The sequence below is a fragment of the Monodon monoceros genome, unplaced genomic scaffold, assembly GCF_005190385.1.
Source record: "Monodon monoceros isolate NGI ecotype Baffin Bay Population unplaced genomic scaffold, NGI_Narwhal_1 Super_Scaffold_10, whole genome shotgun sequence".
Taxonomy (NCBI): Eukaryota; Metazoa; Chordata; class Mammalia; order Artiodactyla; family Monodontidae; genus Monodon; species Monodon monoceros.
The window spans coordinates 150,831-164,320 of record NW_021703766.1 but is presented as its reverse complement, the minus strand read 5'-3'; the positions used below and the strand labels follow the sequence as shown (position 1 = coordinate 164,320).

The following is a 13,490-nucleotide window of genomic DNA, read 5'->3' as shown; positions in this document are numbered from 1 at the left end:
TGGTCCTACAGCCGACAAGGGCTGTAGGGGTGTGTGTGTGTGTGTGTGACAGCCGCACAACCTGCTGCCTGTCACCTCCCAGCCTGGGGACCCTTTGGCCTCATCCGCCACATCTCTACTCCTGTTCTCCAGGCAAAGGGTTCCCTCAGGGCCGGCAGGTTTGGGGGAAACGCGTGGGTGAGCACCCGGGCGCTCTGCCTGCCCACAAGGATGGGGGCTTCTGTTGTCACCCCCATCTTACAGATGAGGAAACTGAGGCTCAAAGAGGTGAGGGGATTTGGCCACAGATGCACAGTTTGCCCAGGATCTTCAGCCAGGCCTATCGGATGCCAGGCTCTAAGGCCTGGCACACAGATACGGGCCCGGAGGAGGCCCCAAGGGACAGAACTTGTAACAGATGGGCCTACGGGTGAGATGCTTTCTTCAGCTAGGGTCCAGGACCCTCAGTAACAATTAGAGCAGCCAGGAGAAACAGCCCGTTCCCAGCACTTGTTCTGAGTACTTCATGGGCAGGCAGTATTGTTATCCCCATTTTAAAATGAGAAAACTGGCACAGAGAGGGTAAAGAATTGTCCCCGGTGACACAACCAGCAAGGAGAAAGCACTTCCAAGGGCAGATAACCCTGCAGGTGCGGAAACAGGGCAGGTGACACGAGCAGGGCCATGCTCCCAATAGGGGGAGACCCAGGTTCTAATCCTCACAGGAACACCTTGAAATGAAAGCCCCTTGGAAAACAGAATAAACCCCATTCTGGGGCAGCTGGGCTAAGCCAGGAGGGCCCACATGGCTCCAGGGTGAGGTCAGGAGGGAGGGTCCTGCTGTCCTGGCTGCTGGGGCTCACCTCCCGCCGACCCCAGGCGCAGAAAGCTGTAGTGCTGGCCCAGGGAACCCAGTCCTGCCTCCACTCACCTAATTTAGATCCTGACAGATGGAGGTCGCCCGCTCTAGAACTGTTTACAACCAAGCTTCTCGCTGAGGAACAGGCCTTCGGGAGCACAGGGAAAGGCTCATGTTCAGAGTTGCCTGTTCAAGGAAGGCACCCCTCACAACCCCCCGGCTGCCAACTTAACAGACGGCAGGGCAGGAAGCAGCTCCTGGTGACACTCCCCTCGTTTCCATCCACAGGTGAGGCGATAAGCCTGCATAAGCTGGTCACACCTTGGAACAGCAGTGACACAGAATCTATTTAACAACTAGGCTGATCCCTGAACAATCAGAGTTTTTAGGAGGATGGTGCCCTGGAGATCCTGTATGTGCTGAGCGTGAGGCTTAGTGGCTGGATTGGGTGGGTGTGTGTGTGTGTGTGTGTGTGAGGCAGCAGCCACGTGCCAGCCAGCGTGAAGCAGTTCAAGATCCCGGTGACCAGTATGGCTGCCAGGCCAGTGGTGCGAGCACTGGCACACACACCTGCTTCCCTTCTGGGGCTGTGCCAGCAGCCCTCCTCATCTCAGCTCTGGAACCACAGACACGAAGGCAGACCCACATTCTACCTGGGCCATTTCCTTACTCTCTGAGTCCCAGTTTCTTTACCTATAAAGGTGAGGACGTCTACCTTCCACGGCCAGGTAAGAACTCAGGACAGGGCTTGGAGCCACAGTGAGGGTCGTCCGCAACCCTCCTCCGTCAGGGTGGGAGGGCCCCTTCTCCACACCAGACCATCCTGCCCTAGCAGGGGTTCTCAATCTGCCTGTACACTCTAAACCCCTGAAGACCTTTTTTTAAAAATGTCAATGCCAGACCCCACATTGGAATTTCTAGGGATGAGTCCTCGACCTTAACTGTAAAAATCCCCACAGGAGATGACGACACACGGTAAGTGTGGCGAGCCTCCACCTTAAACCACGGATTCCCACACCTAGATGTACAGGAAAATCACCTGGGACGCACTAACGACGACAAAAAGCAAACGCCCAAGGCGTACCCTAAGGGTCGGTTTCAGCCTGCCGTGGGAGGGAGGTCGAGATGCGCAGCTTTGGGAAGCTCCTCGGCTTGGACGCGCCTACTTTTAATGAGGACAGAACTGCCTCGCCGGCAGCCCCTGGAGGCGGCCTGCAGCGGCTGGGCGCACCCCTCCGCGACCCGCCCCCAGCTGCCGCCTGGCCCCGCCCCCGCCCCCGCCCCGCGCTCGCTACTGGAGGCTCGGAGCCCCGCGCCGTCCAAACGTGTCTCGCTGGCGCGCCTCCAGAAAACCCGAAGACACCCGCCCGCGGAAGCGCCCAAATCGCGCGAGAACTCGCCCGTAAGTGCCTGCGGCTTCTTTGATGCCACCGCAGACAGAGAGGAAGTTCCGGAAGGCCGCAGCGCGCAGACGCGACACGCCAGACTCGCGCCACCGCGCCTTAAGTGCGCAGGCGCGCCGTTCGCTCTCTTTTCCGCTCTTCCTTCTGCCAGTCTCTAGACGTCAGCGGCTGTTGGGTCCTATGTCGCGCCGGGCCCTCCGGAGGCTGAGGGGGGAACAGCGCGGCCAGGAGCCCCTCGGGCCCGGCGCCCTGCAGTTTGTCCTCCACGATGACGATGATGTGGAAGAAGAAGGCCCAAAGCGGGGACCCGGTGGCCGGCGCCCCCGGGGCCCAGGGAAGGAGGGCGTCCGAGTCAACAACCGGTTCGAGTTGGTGAGGCGTCGGGCTGCCCGGGGTGGGGGCCCGGGGTGGGGGCCCGGGGTGGGGGCCCGGGGTGGGGGCCCGGGGTGGGAGCCCGGGGTGGGGGCGGCATGCGAGAAGGGTCCGTGACGTCACGGGGCGGGGCGACTGGGGTCTTGGCTGCAGTGGGGGGCGGGGCGAAAGGAGTGGGCGGTGGCCTGAGGCCGGGGGCGTGGCTACGTTGGCTTTGGGCTGTGGTGAGGGGCGGGGCCATACGTCCGGGGGCGGGGTAAGTGGGGTCCTGGCTGCCGCTGGGTGGGCGGGGCCTGCTCTCTGTGGGCGGGGCCGCAGCTCAGTGGGCGAGGCTTCGCTCCCAGGGTCTGGGGTCGCCAACCCTGATTTCAGGGTTAAGTGTTTCCCTCGCGGTGCCGTCGCAGGGCCTTCGCAAACGATCTCGGTTGCTCCTCACAACCCAGGACTCGGTGCCTCGCTCTTGCCCATCGCTGCGTCCCCGTAGCAGGTGTCTGGCACAGAGAAATAACGCCACCCCCCATCCCCCCTCACTCCCCCGTCTCCGTAGCGCTGGGCTCAGTCTGTAATTTTGCACGTGCTCGTTCTCGCTCCCTTGACCGCCCCGAGCGGCAGGTAGCGTGTCTGCTTTGCGCACCGTGTGTCCCCAGCACCGTGCGCCCGGCGCACACTAGGGCGCGACCGCGGTTGCCGAGTGATTGGAGGAGTACCAGTAGGTGTGAAGATCGTGGAGAACACCAGCTGCCGTCTGTAAGGTCTGTTAGTCTGGCAACCGCTCCCAACTTCACAGGAAGTTGGCAGGTTAGGGGCCCATCCTAAGACTGGGGCGTGTGGGCTGCCAGCCTGGTAGTTTGGTTTAGAGATTGTCCACGTTCCTCCAAGGTAAGAGGCAGCCTCACCCTGTAGTTTCTGCTGGAAGCGGGACCAAGTCCGTCTTCAAATTCTCCAGACTATCCCGCCACCTCTTCAGAGCCTCCCCGCTCCCTTGTTTCTTGCCATTTCTTTGTTTTTAATTTTTTATTATGGAAAATTTTAAACACATGCAAAAATAGAGCAGTACAAGTAACCTTCACGGGCCCCCACCCAGCTTCCACGGCTCTCCACACATGGGCGGTTTTCCCCCAGTGCTCCCATCACATCATTTATCCCTAGGTTTTCCAGTCTTTTTTTTTTTTTTTTTTTTTTTTTTTCCCGGTACGCAGGCCTCTCACTGTTGTGACCTCTCCCGTTGCGGAGCACAGGCTCCGGACGCGCAGGCTCAGCTGCCATGGCTCACGGGCCCAGCCGCACCGCGGCATGTGGGATCTTCCCGGACCGGGGCACGAACCTGCGTCCCCCACATCGGCAGGCCGACTCTCAACCACTGCGCCACCAGGGAAGCCCTCCAGTCATATTTTGACTTCTCTCAAAACCCTCAAGGCTTCTTTCCATCCCACTTGTTAACAGGCTGAAATGGGTTTGTGCCGAAGTTGGCTGTTTTCCCTGACGGTCTGTCAAGTGTACTTTCTCCTTATTCTGACATCCTCCAGGTTTAGTCTTCTTTTTTTCTCAGTCTTAAACAATGGTAACTCATTTGGAAAACGTTCACACGTTCCAGGCCGTGCTGCGATGTCATGTGTCTTATGGTCTGGGAAGGTCATGTTGTCCCCATTGTACGAATGAGGTAGTAAGTGACACCCACAGTGAAATCCAGGTTCTGGGCTCTTTTTTTTTTTTTTTTAATAAGTTTATTTATGTATTTATTTTTGGCTGCATTGGGTCTTTGTAGCTGTGCGCGGGCTTTCTCTAGTTGCAGCGAGCGGGGGCTACTCTTCATTGCAGTGCATGGGCTTCTCATCGTGGTGGCTTCTCTCATTGCGGAGCATGGGCTCTAGGCACGTGGGCTTCAGTAGTTGTGGCTCACGGGCTCTAGAGCACAGGCTCAGTAGTTGTGGTGCACGGGCTTAGTTGCTCTGCGGCACGTGGGATCTTCCCAGACCAGAGCTCAAACCCGTGTCCCCTGCATTGGCAGACGGGTTCTTAACCACTGCGCCACTGAGGAAGTCCCTAAAATTGTACTCTTAATCGTGCCCAGGTGTTTGTCTCTGAAGCAAAGTTAGCGTTCCTTCTGAAGAAGAAAGGAGGATAGATGGACAGTGGGCCAGGGTGTGGGGATAGATGAAAAAAAAAAAAAAAGCAGGTGCTTCTGTGTGTGAATAGAGAGAAAAGGTGCTTTTCTGGACTCCCTGTGGTATCGGTCAGGTCAGAGGGACCCAGCAGCTGCCCCTGCTGAGTGCTGTGCTGTGCGTATCCTCTTCTGCTCTCTGGCAGGACCCTGGTGTTGCACAGACCTCCATCGTAGTCTGTGGATTCAAACGCCATCTTTACATCATCTCCTTTAGGTGTCTCGCAGACGTCTCAGGCTCAGTGTGTCCAGACTTTAACTGCCCTCTCTGCCTCCTCCAGCCTTCCCTGTCTGTTGAGGGCAGCTCCACTCTTCCTCTTGCCAAGGCCAGCAACCTGGAATATACCCCTGACCTTTTTCTCTCACACACCACATACAAACCCTGGTGAAGTCCTGGGCGGCTGCAGGTGTAGCACCTGCGGTGTGGCCGTTGCCTCTGCCTGGATACTTCTGACCCGGTCCCGCTCGTCCTCTTGGCCTCTGCAGCCTGTCTGGGTGCAGCAGCCACAAGGATCCTGTTAGGCCCACATCTGCTCTCAGCCCTCCTTTCTCACAGCCCCCCCCAGGGCCCGGATCGCCCGCCTTGTCTCCCTGATCTTGCCCGCTCTGCTCCAGCCACAGGTCTGGAACGCAGGTCTCCCCGCTGTCCCCTCTACCCGGAACACCCCATATTCCTGTGTTGCTTCCCCCGCTCAGGCTTCGCTCAGATGTCACCTTCTGAGTCTTGCTTACCCTCCCCACCGATTTAAAGTTACAGCCCCTCCCCCCCGTTCTTCTGATCTTTCTCCTTTTTCCCTGGAAGTTATCACAGAACAAACCCTACAAGTTACGGACGTGTTCTTTTTAGCTCGTGCTGCTTGGCCCCCACTGCCGGAGAGTATCAGCTGTGTGAGAACAGAGACTTTGTTGTTCCCTCGTGTATCCCCACCCCCGGAACAGTGTCTGTTCTCGTAGGTGTGCGGAGAGGTCGCGGCATGAGTCAGTGTTTCCTCTGAGGACAGAGTGTGAGCGAGCGTCTGCACACGGGCTTTGCATCCCGGCTCCGCCTCTTCTCACCTGTGAGAACTCGGACAGGGTTCCTAGCATACACATCGGCTCCCCTGTTTCCTGGGGATGATGTTACTTACCTCATGGGGTTGTCACGAAGAGTCAGTGAACTAATGTGTACAGCCCTTAGCCCATGCCAGGCGCACAGTACTCAGCAAATGTTGATATTACATCGTGTTGACAGCCAAGAACTTCAATAGAAACGTGTGACCCTAAGTGGATTAGAGGCGTTTCTAGGGGCTGGTACACCTCTCTCCCCCTGGGGAGTGGGAAGACACCCTTCTGTGACTTAATGGCTGGGACTGTCCTCTTTGCTGGCTCTTGGGTGAGTTTCCTTGGCCTTAGATTAGAAATCATCTTTCCTACCTCATTCAGACTGGTTTTTGAAAACCGGTTTTATTGAAATATAATTTATACGTAATAAATGCACCTGTTTTAAGGGTATAGTTCGAGTTTCGCAGCATAACGTACTGTGCAACTGTTAAAAATGGTGTGTTGTAAAATAGAATTTATTAGTGTTTTGGGGTCAGGGACCACTTTGACAATCTGATAGAAAACCACATAAGCTTTTAAAAACTATCAGGATTTATTCTATATCATTGAAAAGTTTTAGCGAGGAAGATTATTCTTTTCTGAAGAATTACATGTTTATGTCTCTCTGTTTTCATGTACAATATAGTGGCCAGTCTCTGAAATAAATCTAGATTGGAAGAAATCTAAATTGTGTAATTAAATAAAAGCAAACTTGTTCCAAAGTAAAAGCGTCACTGATGAGGTTGCTCTTGTTTGACTGGAATAAGAACTGGACGTTGTTTGGTGACCGTCGACTCGCGGACATGGGTCATCTTCATGTTTGATGCCCAGTTCTGCTGGCAGCAGGAGCCAGACCCTGGATTCACATTCACAAACGCATTTGGTAACAGGTGGTATTGGAACCCCTGTAGATTTTTTCACTGCTCAAGGGCACATTTGGTCGTGGATTTCAATAATTTTCTAAGATTCTTCAGGTTAGCTTCACGTCACATCACTTCTTTTGTCCTCAAGTCTGTGAGAAAACCTTTAGCAGAGGTGGCCTCATCCATGCCAGTTTCTACCTACTGAAAGATGGTAGAAAGATGAGGCTTTGTCATCCCCGACTGCATGCCAGAGAAGAACTTCCTCAGTAATGTAAAGTTTTAATGTTTTCCCTCTTTTAATAGGAAAAATAACTTTTTTTTTTCCAGTAGCACTCTTAGGGGCCCTAGAACGAAAGATGTTTTTTGTTTTGTTTTGTCTTTTCGGCCGCACCGTGTGACTTGTGGGATCTTAGTTCCCCGACCAGGGATCAAACCCGGGCCCAGCAGTGAAAGTGCCGTGTCATAACCACTGGACCGCCAGGGAAGTCCCCGAAAGGCTTATTTTTACAGAGCCAAAAACAATCTCTCAGTAAACCAAGCAGTGGATGAATGGAAACAAAAGTAAGATTTCAGCTTCTAGCCGTGGCTGAATAACTGGTACTCGAGCCGCCTTCTTGCCCTGAATAACTATCAAACTAGCAAAATGCATGAGTGAACTGTTTGCAGACATTAGACCACAAGCACTGCAGGTCCGAGGTCCCTTGGCCCCCTGTGCCGGCTTTCTGACTGGAGACACTCTCCAGAGATGAGCACAGGGAGGCTGGCCCAGCAGATCGTGGAGCTCATGCTGAGCCAGGGAGCAGGTCAGATGTGGGGTCTGTAGAAGTGGCTGGAGTTAAGGGGGAGGGTGCTGGAGAGAAGGAGTTCCGGAAACCTGCTCGGAGTCTTGGGCTCGATACTAAGGTGTACTGGGCCAAAATGATAAATAAATAAATTTATTTTAAAAAATTATAAAAAAATCGTAATACAATACCCCCGTGCACCCACCAGTATGGCCAAAATGAGAGCAGCTCAAGGCTGCTGGGGCCAGCAGCCTTGGCGGGGGATGAAATTGTCCGACCGTTGGAAACAGGCCTGGCAATTCAGCATAAACCTGACGCCTCACACCCCAGCAACCACTTGTGAACACTTACCCAGAAGACTTCACAAATCTTCACAGCAGCTTAATCCACAGTAACCCCAAAACGGAAACAAAAGACTCCCAGTGGATAAACTTTATGTGGTATAATCCATGCAAAGGAATACTAGTCACCAGGGACCAGGAGCTAACGCCTAATACAAGAGCGGGACAAGCCTCAGAAGCTGTACACTCCAGAAGACACTGACCGTGCGGGCATGGCGTCCTGGGACAGGCAAAGTCACAGTGGTGAAAACCCTAGGGTTCGCCAGCATCGGCAGGAGGCTTAGCTGGGGGTGGAATGAGGCCTGTATTTCTGGCATAACAGGAGAGTTTTGTCTCTTGATAAAGAGTATAGGTTACACAGCTCTGCCAAAACTTGCCCTGTACATTCATTTCAAGAGATGTAAATTGTACCACGGTTTTGTTTTGTTTTTTAAAGAAAAAGCTTCCTACCCCCCAACAGAGATCCAGCCCCTCCCCCGTCCTCACCGAAGTGTTCATGGTGCCTTGTCCTGGAGATTCCAGAGAGCACACAGGCAGCAGACAAGACCCTCTGGAAATAGGGACCCGTTTGGGACCTCAAAACTGATGACCATGGCAGCTCCTGGATTGCAAGTCAGATCGACGTCAGGACGCTGGACAGCGTGGGTAGCAGCGTGGGTGGCAGCGAATCGTGCTCCTTCCCAGAGCTCTTACCAAAGCTCCGCAGGGTCCTGCGTGCAAGGGTCAGAGTTTTGCTGTCCGTTGAAGTTGACCTTGGCATGGAGCTCCTTATAAACTGGAATTTCTGGAAACACCTCAAGCTTCCACAGGGGGCTCAAAAATGAGAATTTTTTTTTTTTAAGGATGTGAGCATGACTTAATAAAAGTAAAGCAGTCCCGGGCTTCCCTGGGAGGCGTCACCAGTCCTGAATGCTGGACAAAGCGTGGGGCTGTTCCTCCGGGACCCCTGCTGTGGAGAAGAACCGTCCGCGGGGCCCTCACTGCAGCTCCTCCCTTCGCACCAAGGTCCACGGCGGGGCCTGGCCTCACGGTGCTGTCCCCACCGCGGTCTGCGTGGTGCTCTCGTTACAGAAAAAGATCTGTGAATTTGCTAGACAAGCAGGCGTCACACAGCCCTGAGCTTCATCCTTGCCGCGTGGGAACCTCCGCTGGTGAAGATGCAAGACCAGGGAGCACAGACGCGCATGCGTCCCTTCCCTTGAGACTAACGTCAGAGCCCCGGGCCCCGCGGGGACAGGCAGTGGCCAGTCGCTGAGGACTTTGCCCCAGTTTTTTTTTGTTTGTTTGTTTGTTTTGCGGTACGCGGGCCTCTCACTGTTGGGGCCTCTCCCGTTGCGGACCGGACGCGCAGGCTCAGCGGCCATAGCTCACGGGCCCAGCCGCTCCGCGGCATGTGGGATCTTCCCGGACCGGGGCACGAACCCGTGTCCCCTGCATTGGCAGGCAGACTCGCAACCACTGCGCCACTAAGGAAGCCCCCCAGTTTTGTTTGGAAATCATCTCAGGGTTCTGGGGTTTAGAGTGGATTTTATTTTTATTTTTTTAGCTTTATATTTTTCGGATGTTCTGAATCTTTTATGTAGTTTTTAAAATTTATTTTTGGACCTCGGTGAACCAGGTTGCATCCCTGATCTGGCTCGTGAAGCGTGGTGTTGGTACTGCATTCATTTACTAGCAGAAGGGCCAGAACTTGTTCCGTGACTTGTCCCTGCCCCGTCTCCTCCAGAGCGAGAGTGTGAGTCTCCTGGGACCTTCCTTTCTGCATCGTGTTCCTGAGGCCTGCGTGTGCACACGAGCGTGGTTCATCCCTGTTCACCACTGTCTAAGGCTCCCCTGATGGATGCGTTACCATTCTTGTTACTGAGTATCTCCTGGGCCTTGTCTTCCCCCAGGCGCTGGTCCTGTCTGCTGGTGTAGAACAGCTGGCCGGAGTCCAGGTGGGAGGAGGGAAGAGTGAGGCATTAGCTGAGCGTGTGTGTTTATTCTGGGGTGGTGCTTGGTAGGGGGAGAAGTTGTCCCATGTGGGATTCCTCATCATGTCACCCTGAGGACAGATCCCGTAGCCACACAGCGCCCCAGCGTTCTCTGGGACCATGACTGAAGTGGCCCTGGCCCCGCGCTGCTGAGAGGGGAGCGTCGTGGCCACTGGGCTACTGGACATCTGTGGTCCTCCCTCTACAACCTCAGCGACCTGGAAGGTGCCCGCCCACCTTTCCCCGCAACACGCCTGCATCAGAGAGTCACCTTTTCATTTATGACTAGGACGCACCCGTAACGCCCTTGCTCCCCCATCTGTGTTTCCAGATAAACATCGAGGACCTCGAGGAGGCGCCCGGGGTGAACGGGGACAGGACCGACTGTCTGCTCATCGACGCCGCAGCATCAGGGAACAAAAGGAGGGCCCAGCGTGGACACTCAGAGTCCAAGAAGGATGGCGACGTGACGGACGCGGCGGTTCCCCCAGAGCAGGTGCAGCTCCCCCTACACACCCCGCTGGCATTCTCTGTGAGGGCCATTTTGTGAATTGCCCGGCTGCCCCCAGACTTCCTTGGGAGCCCTTATCAGATTGGCTTGGAGTCCTCAAGACTGGTGGCGGCTGGCGAGGGGCCACAGTCCGGGTCCCCTAGACACGTCTCCCTGGCACGAGGCCTGCCCCCTCTGTTTTGGGAGAGTGCCCTTCTGCCCAGGCCGGGTGTGTTCTTTGCGACTGTGTGTCTGCAGCTCGGGCCGGGTGGACCGGGCCCTTGGTGGGTGCCCTTGAAGAGACACATAGGCCAGGTCAGGGTTGGGTGTGGCACCTGAGCAGCGCGGTGAGGAAGGGGGTCCCTGTAGGAGGCTCTTCGTCACTCACCCAGCAAGTGCTCACTGCGAGCCAGTCTGTGCCCCCCAGGGACCTCTGGTGCAGCTGGGCCCTCGACTGGTCTTGGGGTGCCGGGGGTCTTCCTCGAGGACCTTCACACTGATGGAAGGTGGTGGCCGGGGGAAGGCACAAGCGGTCTTGAGGTGGGGGGACTGCAGGTGTGGCGGCCTGCAGCGCGGAGCCCTGGGCTCCAGGCCGGCTGAGTGTGGCAGACAGTGGTTGACACGGTGACGGGTGAGAACGGAGGGCAGGTGGGCGGAGGGTCCAGACCCCGTGAGTGGTCAGGGAGACCTCAGAAAGGTGGGGGCCAGCCAGCGTCAGGGAGACCAGTGGGAGGTGTCAGTTGCTGGAGAGAAGTGGATGTCTTCATAGGACATTCAGAAGGTGGACGGCCGGGCGGTGGGCCTGCTGCTCTGTCTTCCTGCAACTGGGTGTCCGCCTGCAGCTGGCTGCTCTAGTTCTCGGATTTAAGATGTCATTGTGTCTTTCCATTTACCGAAATGAGCTTCTTTTGTCAGTCTAATACAAGTGGCAAACTCCGCAAGAAGAAAAGGAAACAGAAAAATAAGAAAAACGCTGCAGGAGAAAGCTCGGTATGTGTGGCTGGTGGATTTGCTCTCTGTGTTCTTTTCGGAATGTTTCTTGAGGTGGTGTTGAAAACATTTCGTTTTTTCTTGATATTTTTATTTGACTAATTCAGAGGTCAGGGGAAATTACCAAATTTGTTCCCTTTGATCCTTGAGGGTTAGAGCCCATCTCCGTGCTTTCCATTTTCTAGCAAACGTCCGAAATGATGCTCTTCCGTTGGCAGAGTCCCTTCCTGGTCTGTGATTCTGACTGTTCCTCTTACGAAGCATCTCTTCTTTTTTCTAAATGTACGTGCAGTACAGGGTGTTCAGATTGTATTGTCTTTCAGGAAGGAAACACAATATAATACTTGTTCTTTGTAAGAGTAAATCTTGCTATTGATGGTTACTTATAAAAGTCAGCAAGTCAGTGTGGTAGTGAACATGTCATTTGGGGACTTGCAGGAGAATGGACTGGAGGACATCGACCGCATCCTGGAGAGGATTGAGGATGCCAGCGGCTCCAGCCGCCCAGGCCCGCCCCCACTGAGTGCCAAGAAGCATGTCCTGTACGTGGAGCACAGGTGTGGCTTCGCCGAGTGAGGAGCGCTCGTCTTCGGGGACAGAGGGGAGGGGACGGGGCAGCCCTGACCTTCCAGGACCTTTCTCTAGCTCTGCGTGTCTGGGAACGTTCTTTCTTGAGCTGCATTAAAGCTGCTATTCGGGGGTGAATTTTCCACCCCCTGTTCCTGTAGGTGCTTAATGAAACCCTGTCCCTACCGCAGACTGTTGCCAGCATTCAAAATCAGCCACCGTCCTTCCTAAGGCAGTGAAGACCCCTCGATCTCGTGCCCGGGCTCACGCTACTCTGTCTCGGCCTGGCGAGTGGTGGCCGGTCTCGGCCACGGGCCATGTGGTTGCAGAGAAATCAGGCCTGCTGGAGAGCCGCTCTCCATGCTGGGTCCTTATGTGACTTTCTGACATTCTCAGGATCGTTGTTAACACACTCAATTTCATTTTTCTCTGTAAAATTTTCAATTCTCTAGACACTTGAATCCAGACACGGAACTGAAAAGGTATTTTGGTGCCCGAGCCGTCCTGGGGGAGCAGAGGTAAGACCAACACTGCTGTGTTCTCAGCTGAGGGAAGGGAAGGGAGGGTGTTTACAGCCACAGTGAGAAAGGAAGCCCATGGGACCCGAAGGGGAGTCGAGGAGAAGTCGCGTGGCCTTGTCTGTGGGTGTCGGGCTCCATCATGCACCGCCTGCTCTCCCCCGCGAGTCCTAGTTTTACAAAGATTCTGAAGTTTGAGCTTCTGGCCTTGAAATCTTAGCCAGATTCATTTTTGCTTTTCGGTCGAGAGCAATACCGATGTGGGGTTTGGGTTTTGCGATAAGTTTGACCTTCGTGAATGTGAGTTCTGGTGGCTGGTGCCGTGCAGTCAGCGCCACGGGAGCGTCCGGAGCATGGGGATCCCAGACCTCCCGTGGGAAGGGGGCTCTTCTGCCTGGGCTGCTCCCTCGCAGGGCCCAGCCCCGACTGTGGGAGCTTTCCCTCGGCAGAGGCTTATAAATGCTGCTTATAAAAAAGAGCTGCTTATTCAAGTAGTTCCGAGCCGTCACCCTTGCCTCCCACAGATAACCCTTCAAGGCTGTTTGCTGCGCGTCCTGGGCCCCGTGCACATGTCTTGTTTCCTGGGGCCGTAGGGTTCTTCTGTCTCTCACACGCCTGGTTTGCAGGCTGGGTCCTGAGCACCATTTACCCTGCACTACTGCGCCAGCAGCATGGGGGGAGCAGGCGCCCAGGGCACATGTGTCGGGGTGCACTTGGCTGCAGTGCCTGCTAGCACTTGGCGTGAGGGTGCCCGGGAGGGGTGTCATCCGCTGCCCCCCGAGAGTTGAACCCCTACGCCCCCCGTCTGCGTGCTGCTTCCTCCTCGGATCCATGGCAGGTGTAGGAGGCTTTCAAGTCTGTCATAATGTGAAGACGAAGAATAGTCTCCATGTGTTTGTGTTTTTGGTCTTTTTTGAATTGGGGTGTAGTTGTTCTACACTGTTGTATAGTCTCCATGTTTTGTTTTTTTTTTTTTTTTTAATTGGGGTATAGTTGTTTTACACTGTTGTGTAGTCTCCACGTTTTTGGTCTTTTTTGAATTGGGGTATAGTTGTTTTACACTGCTGTATAGTCTCCACGTTTTTGGTCTTTTTTGAATTGGGGTGTAGTTG

The 13,490-nt window shown here is 54.8% G+C and overlaps 1 protein-coding gene across 3 annotated transcripts in view; it reads left to right on the top strand.

Annotated features, from left to right (window-relative positions):
* The first annotated feature begins 2,291 nt into the window (after positions 1-2,291).
* The window catches only part of TCF25 (transcription factor 25), a 22,207-nt gene continuing 11,008 nt past the window's right edge, over positions 2,292-13,490 (top strand). Inside the window, exons 1-5 of one of the 3 annotated variants that reach the window (XM_029203197.1) lie at positions 2,292-2,613; positions 10,145-10,309; positions 11,219-11,293; positions 11,732-11,850; positions 12,313-12,378. In XM_029203197.1, the coding sequence (XP_029059030.1) occupies positions 2,422-2,613; positions 10,145-10,309; positions 11,219-11,293; positions 11,732-11,850; positions 12,313-12,378 (617 nt within the window). In that variant the 5' untranslated portion in view covers positions 2,292-2,421. The remainder of the gene's footprint in view (positions 2,614-10,144; positions 10,310-11,218; positions 11,294-11,731; positions 11,851-12,312; positions 12,379-13,490) is intronic. The other 2 variants (XR_003790821.1, XM_029203187.1) reach the window with 2 other exon arrangements.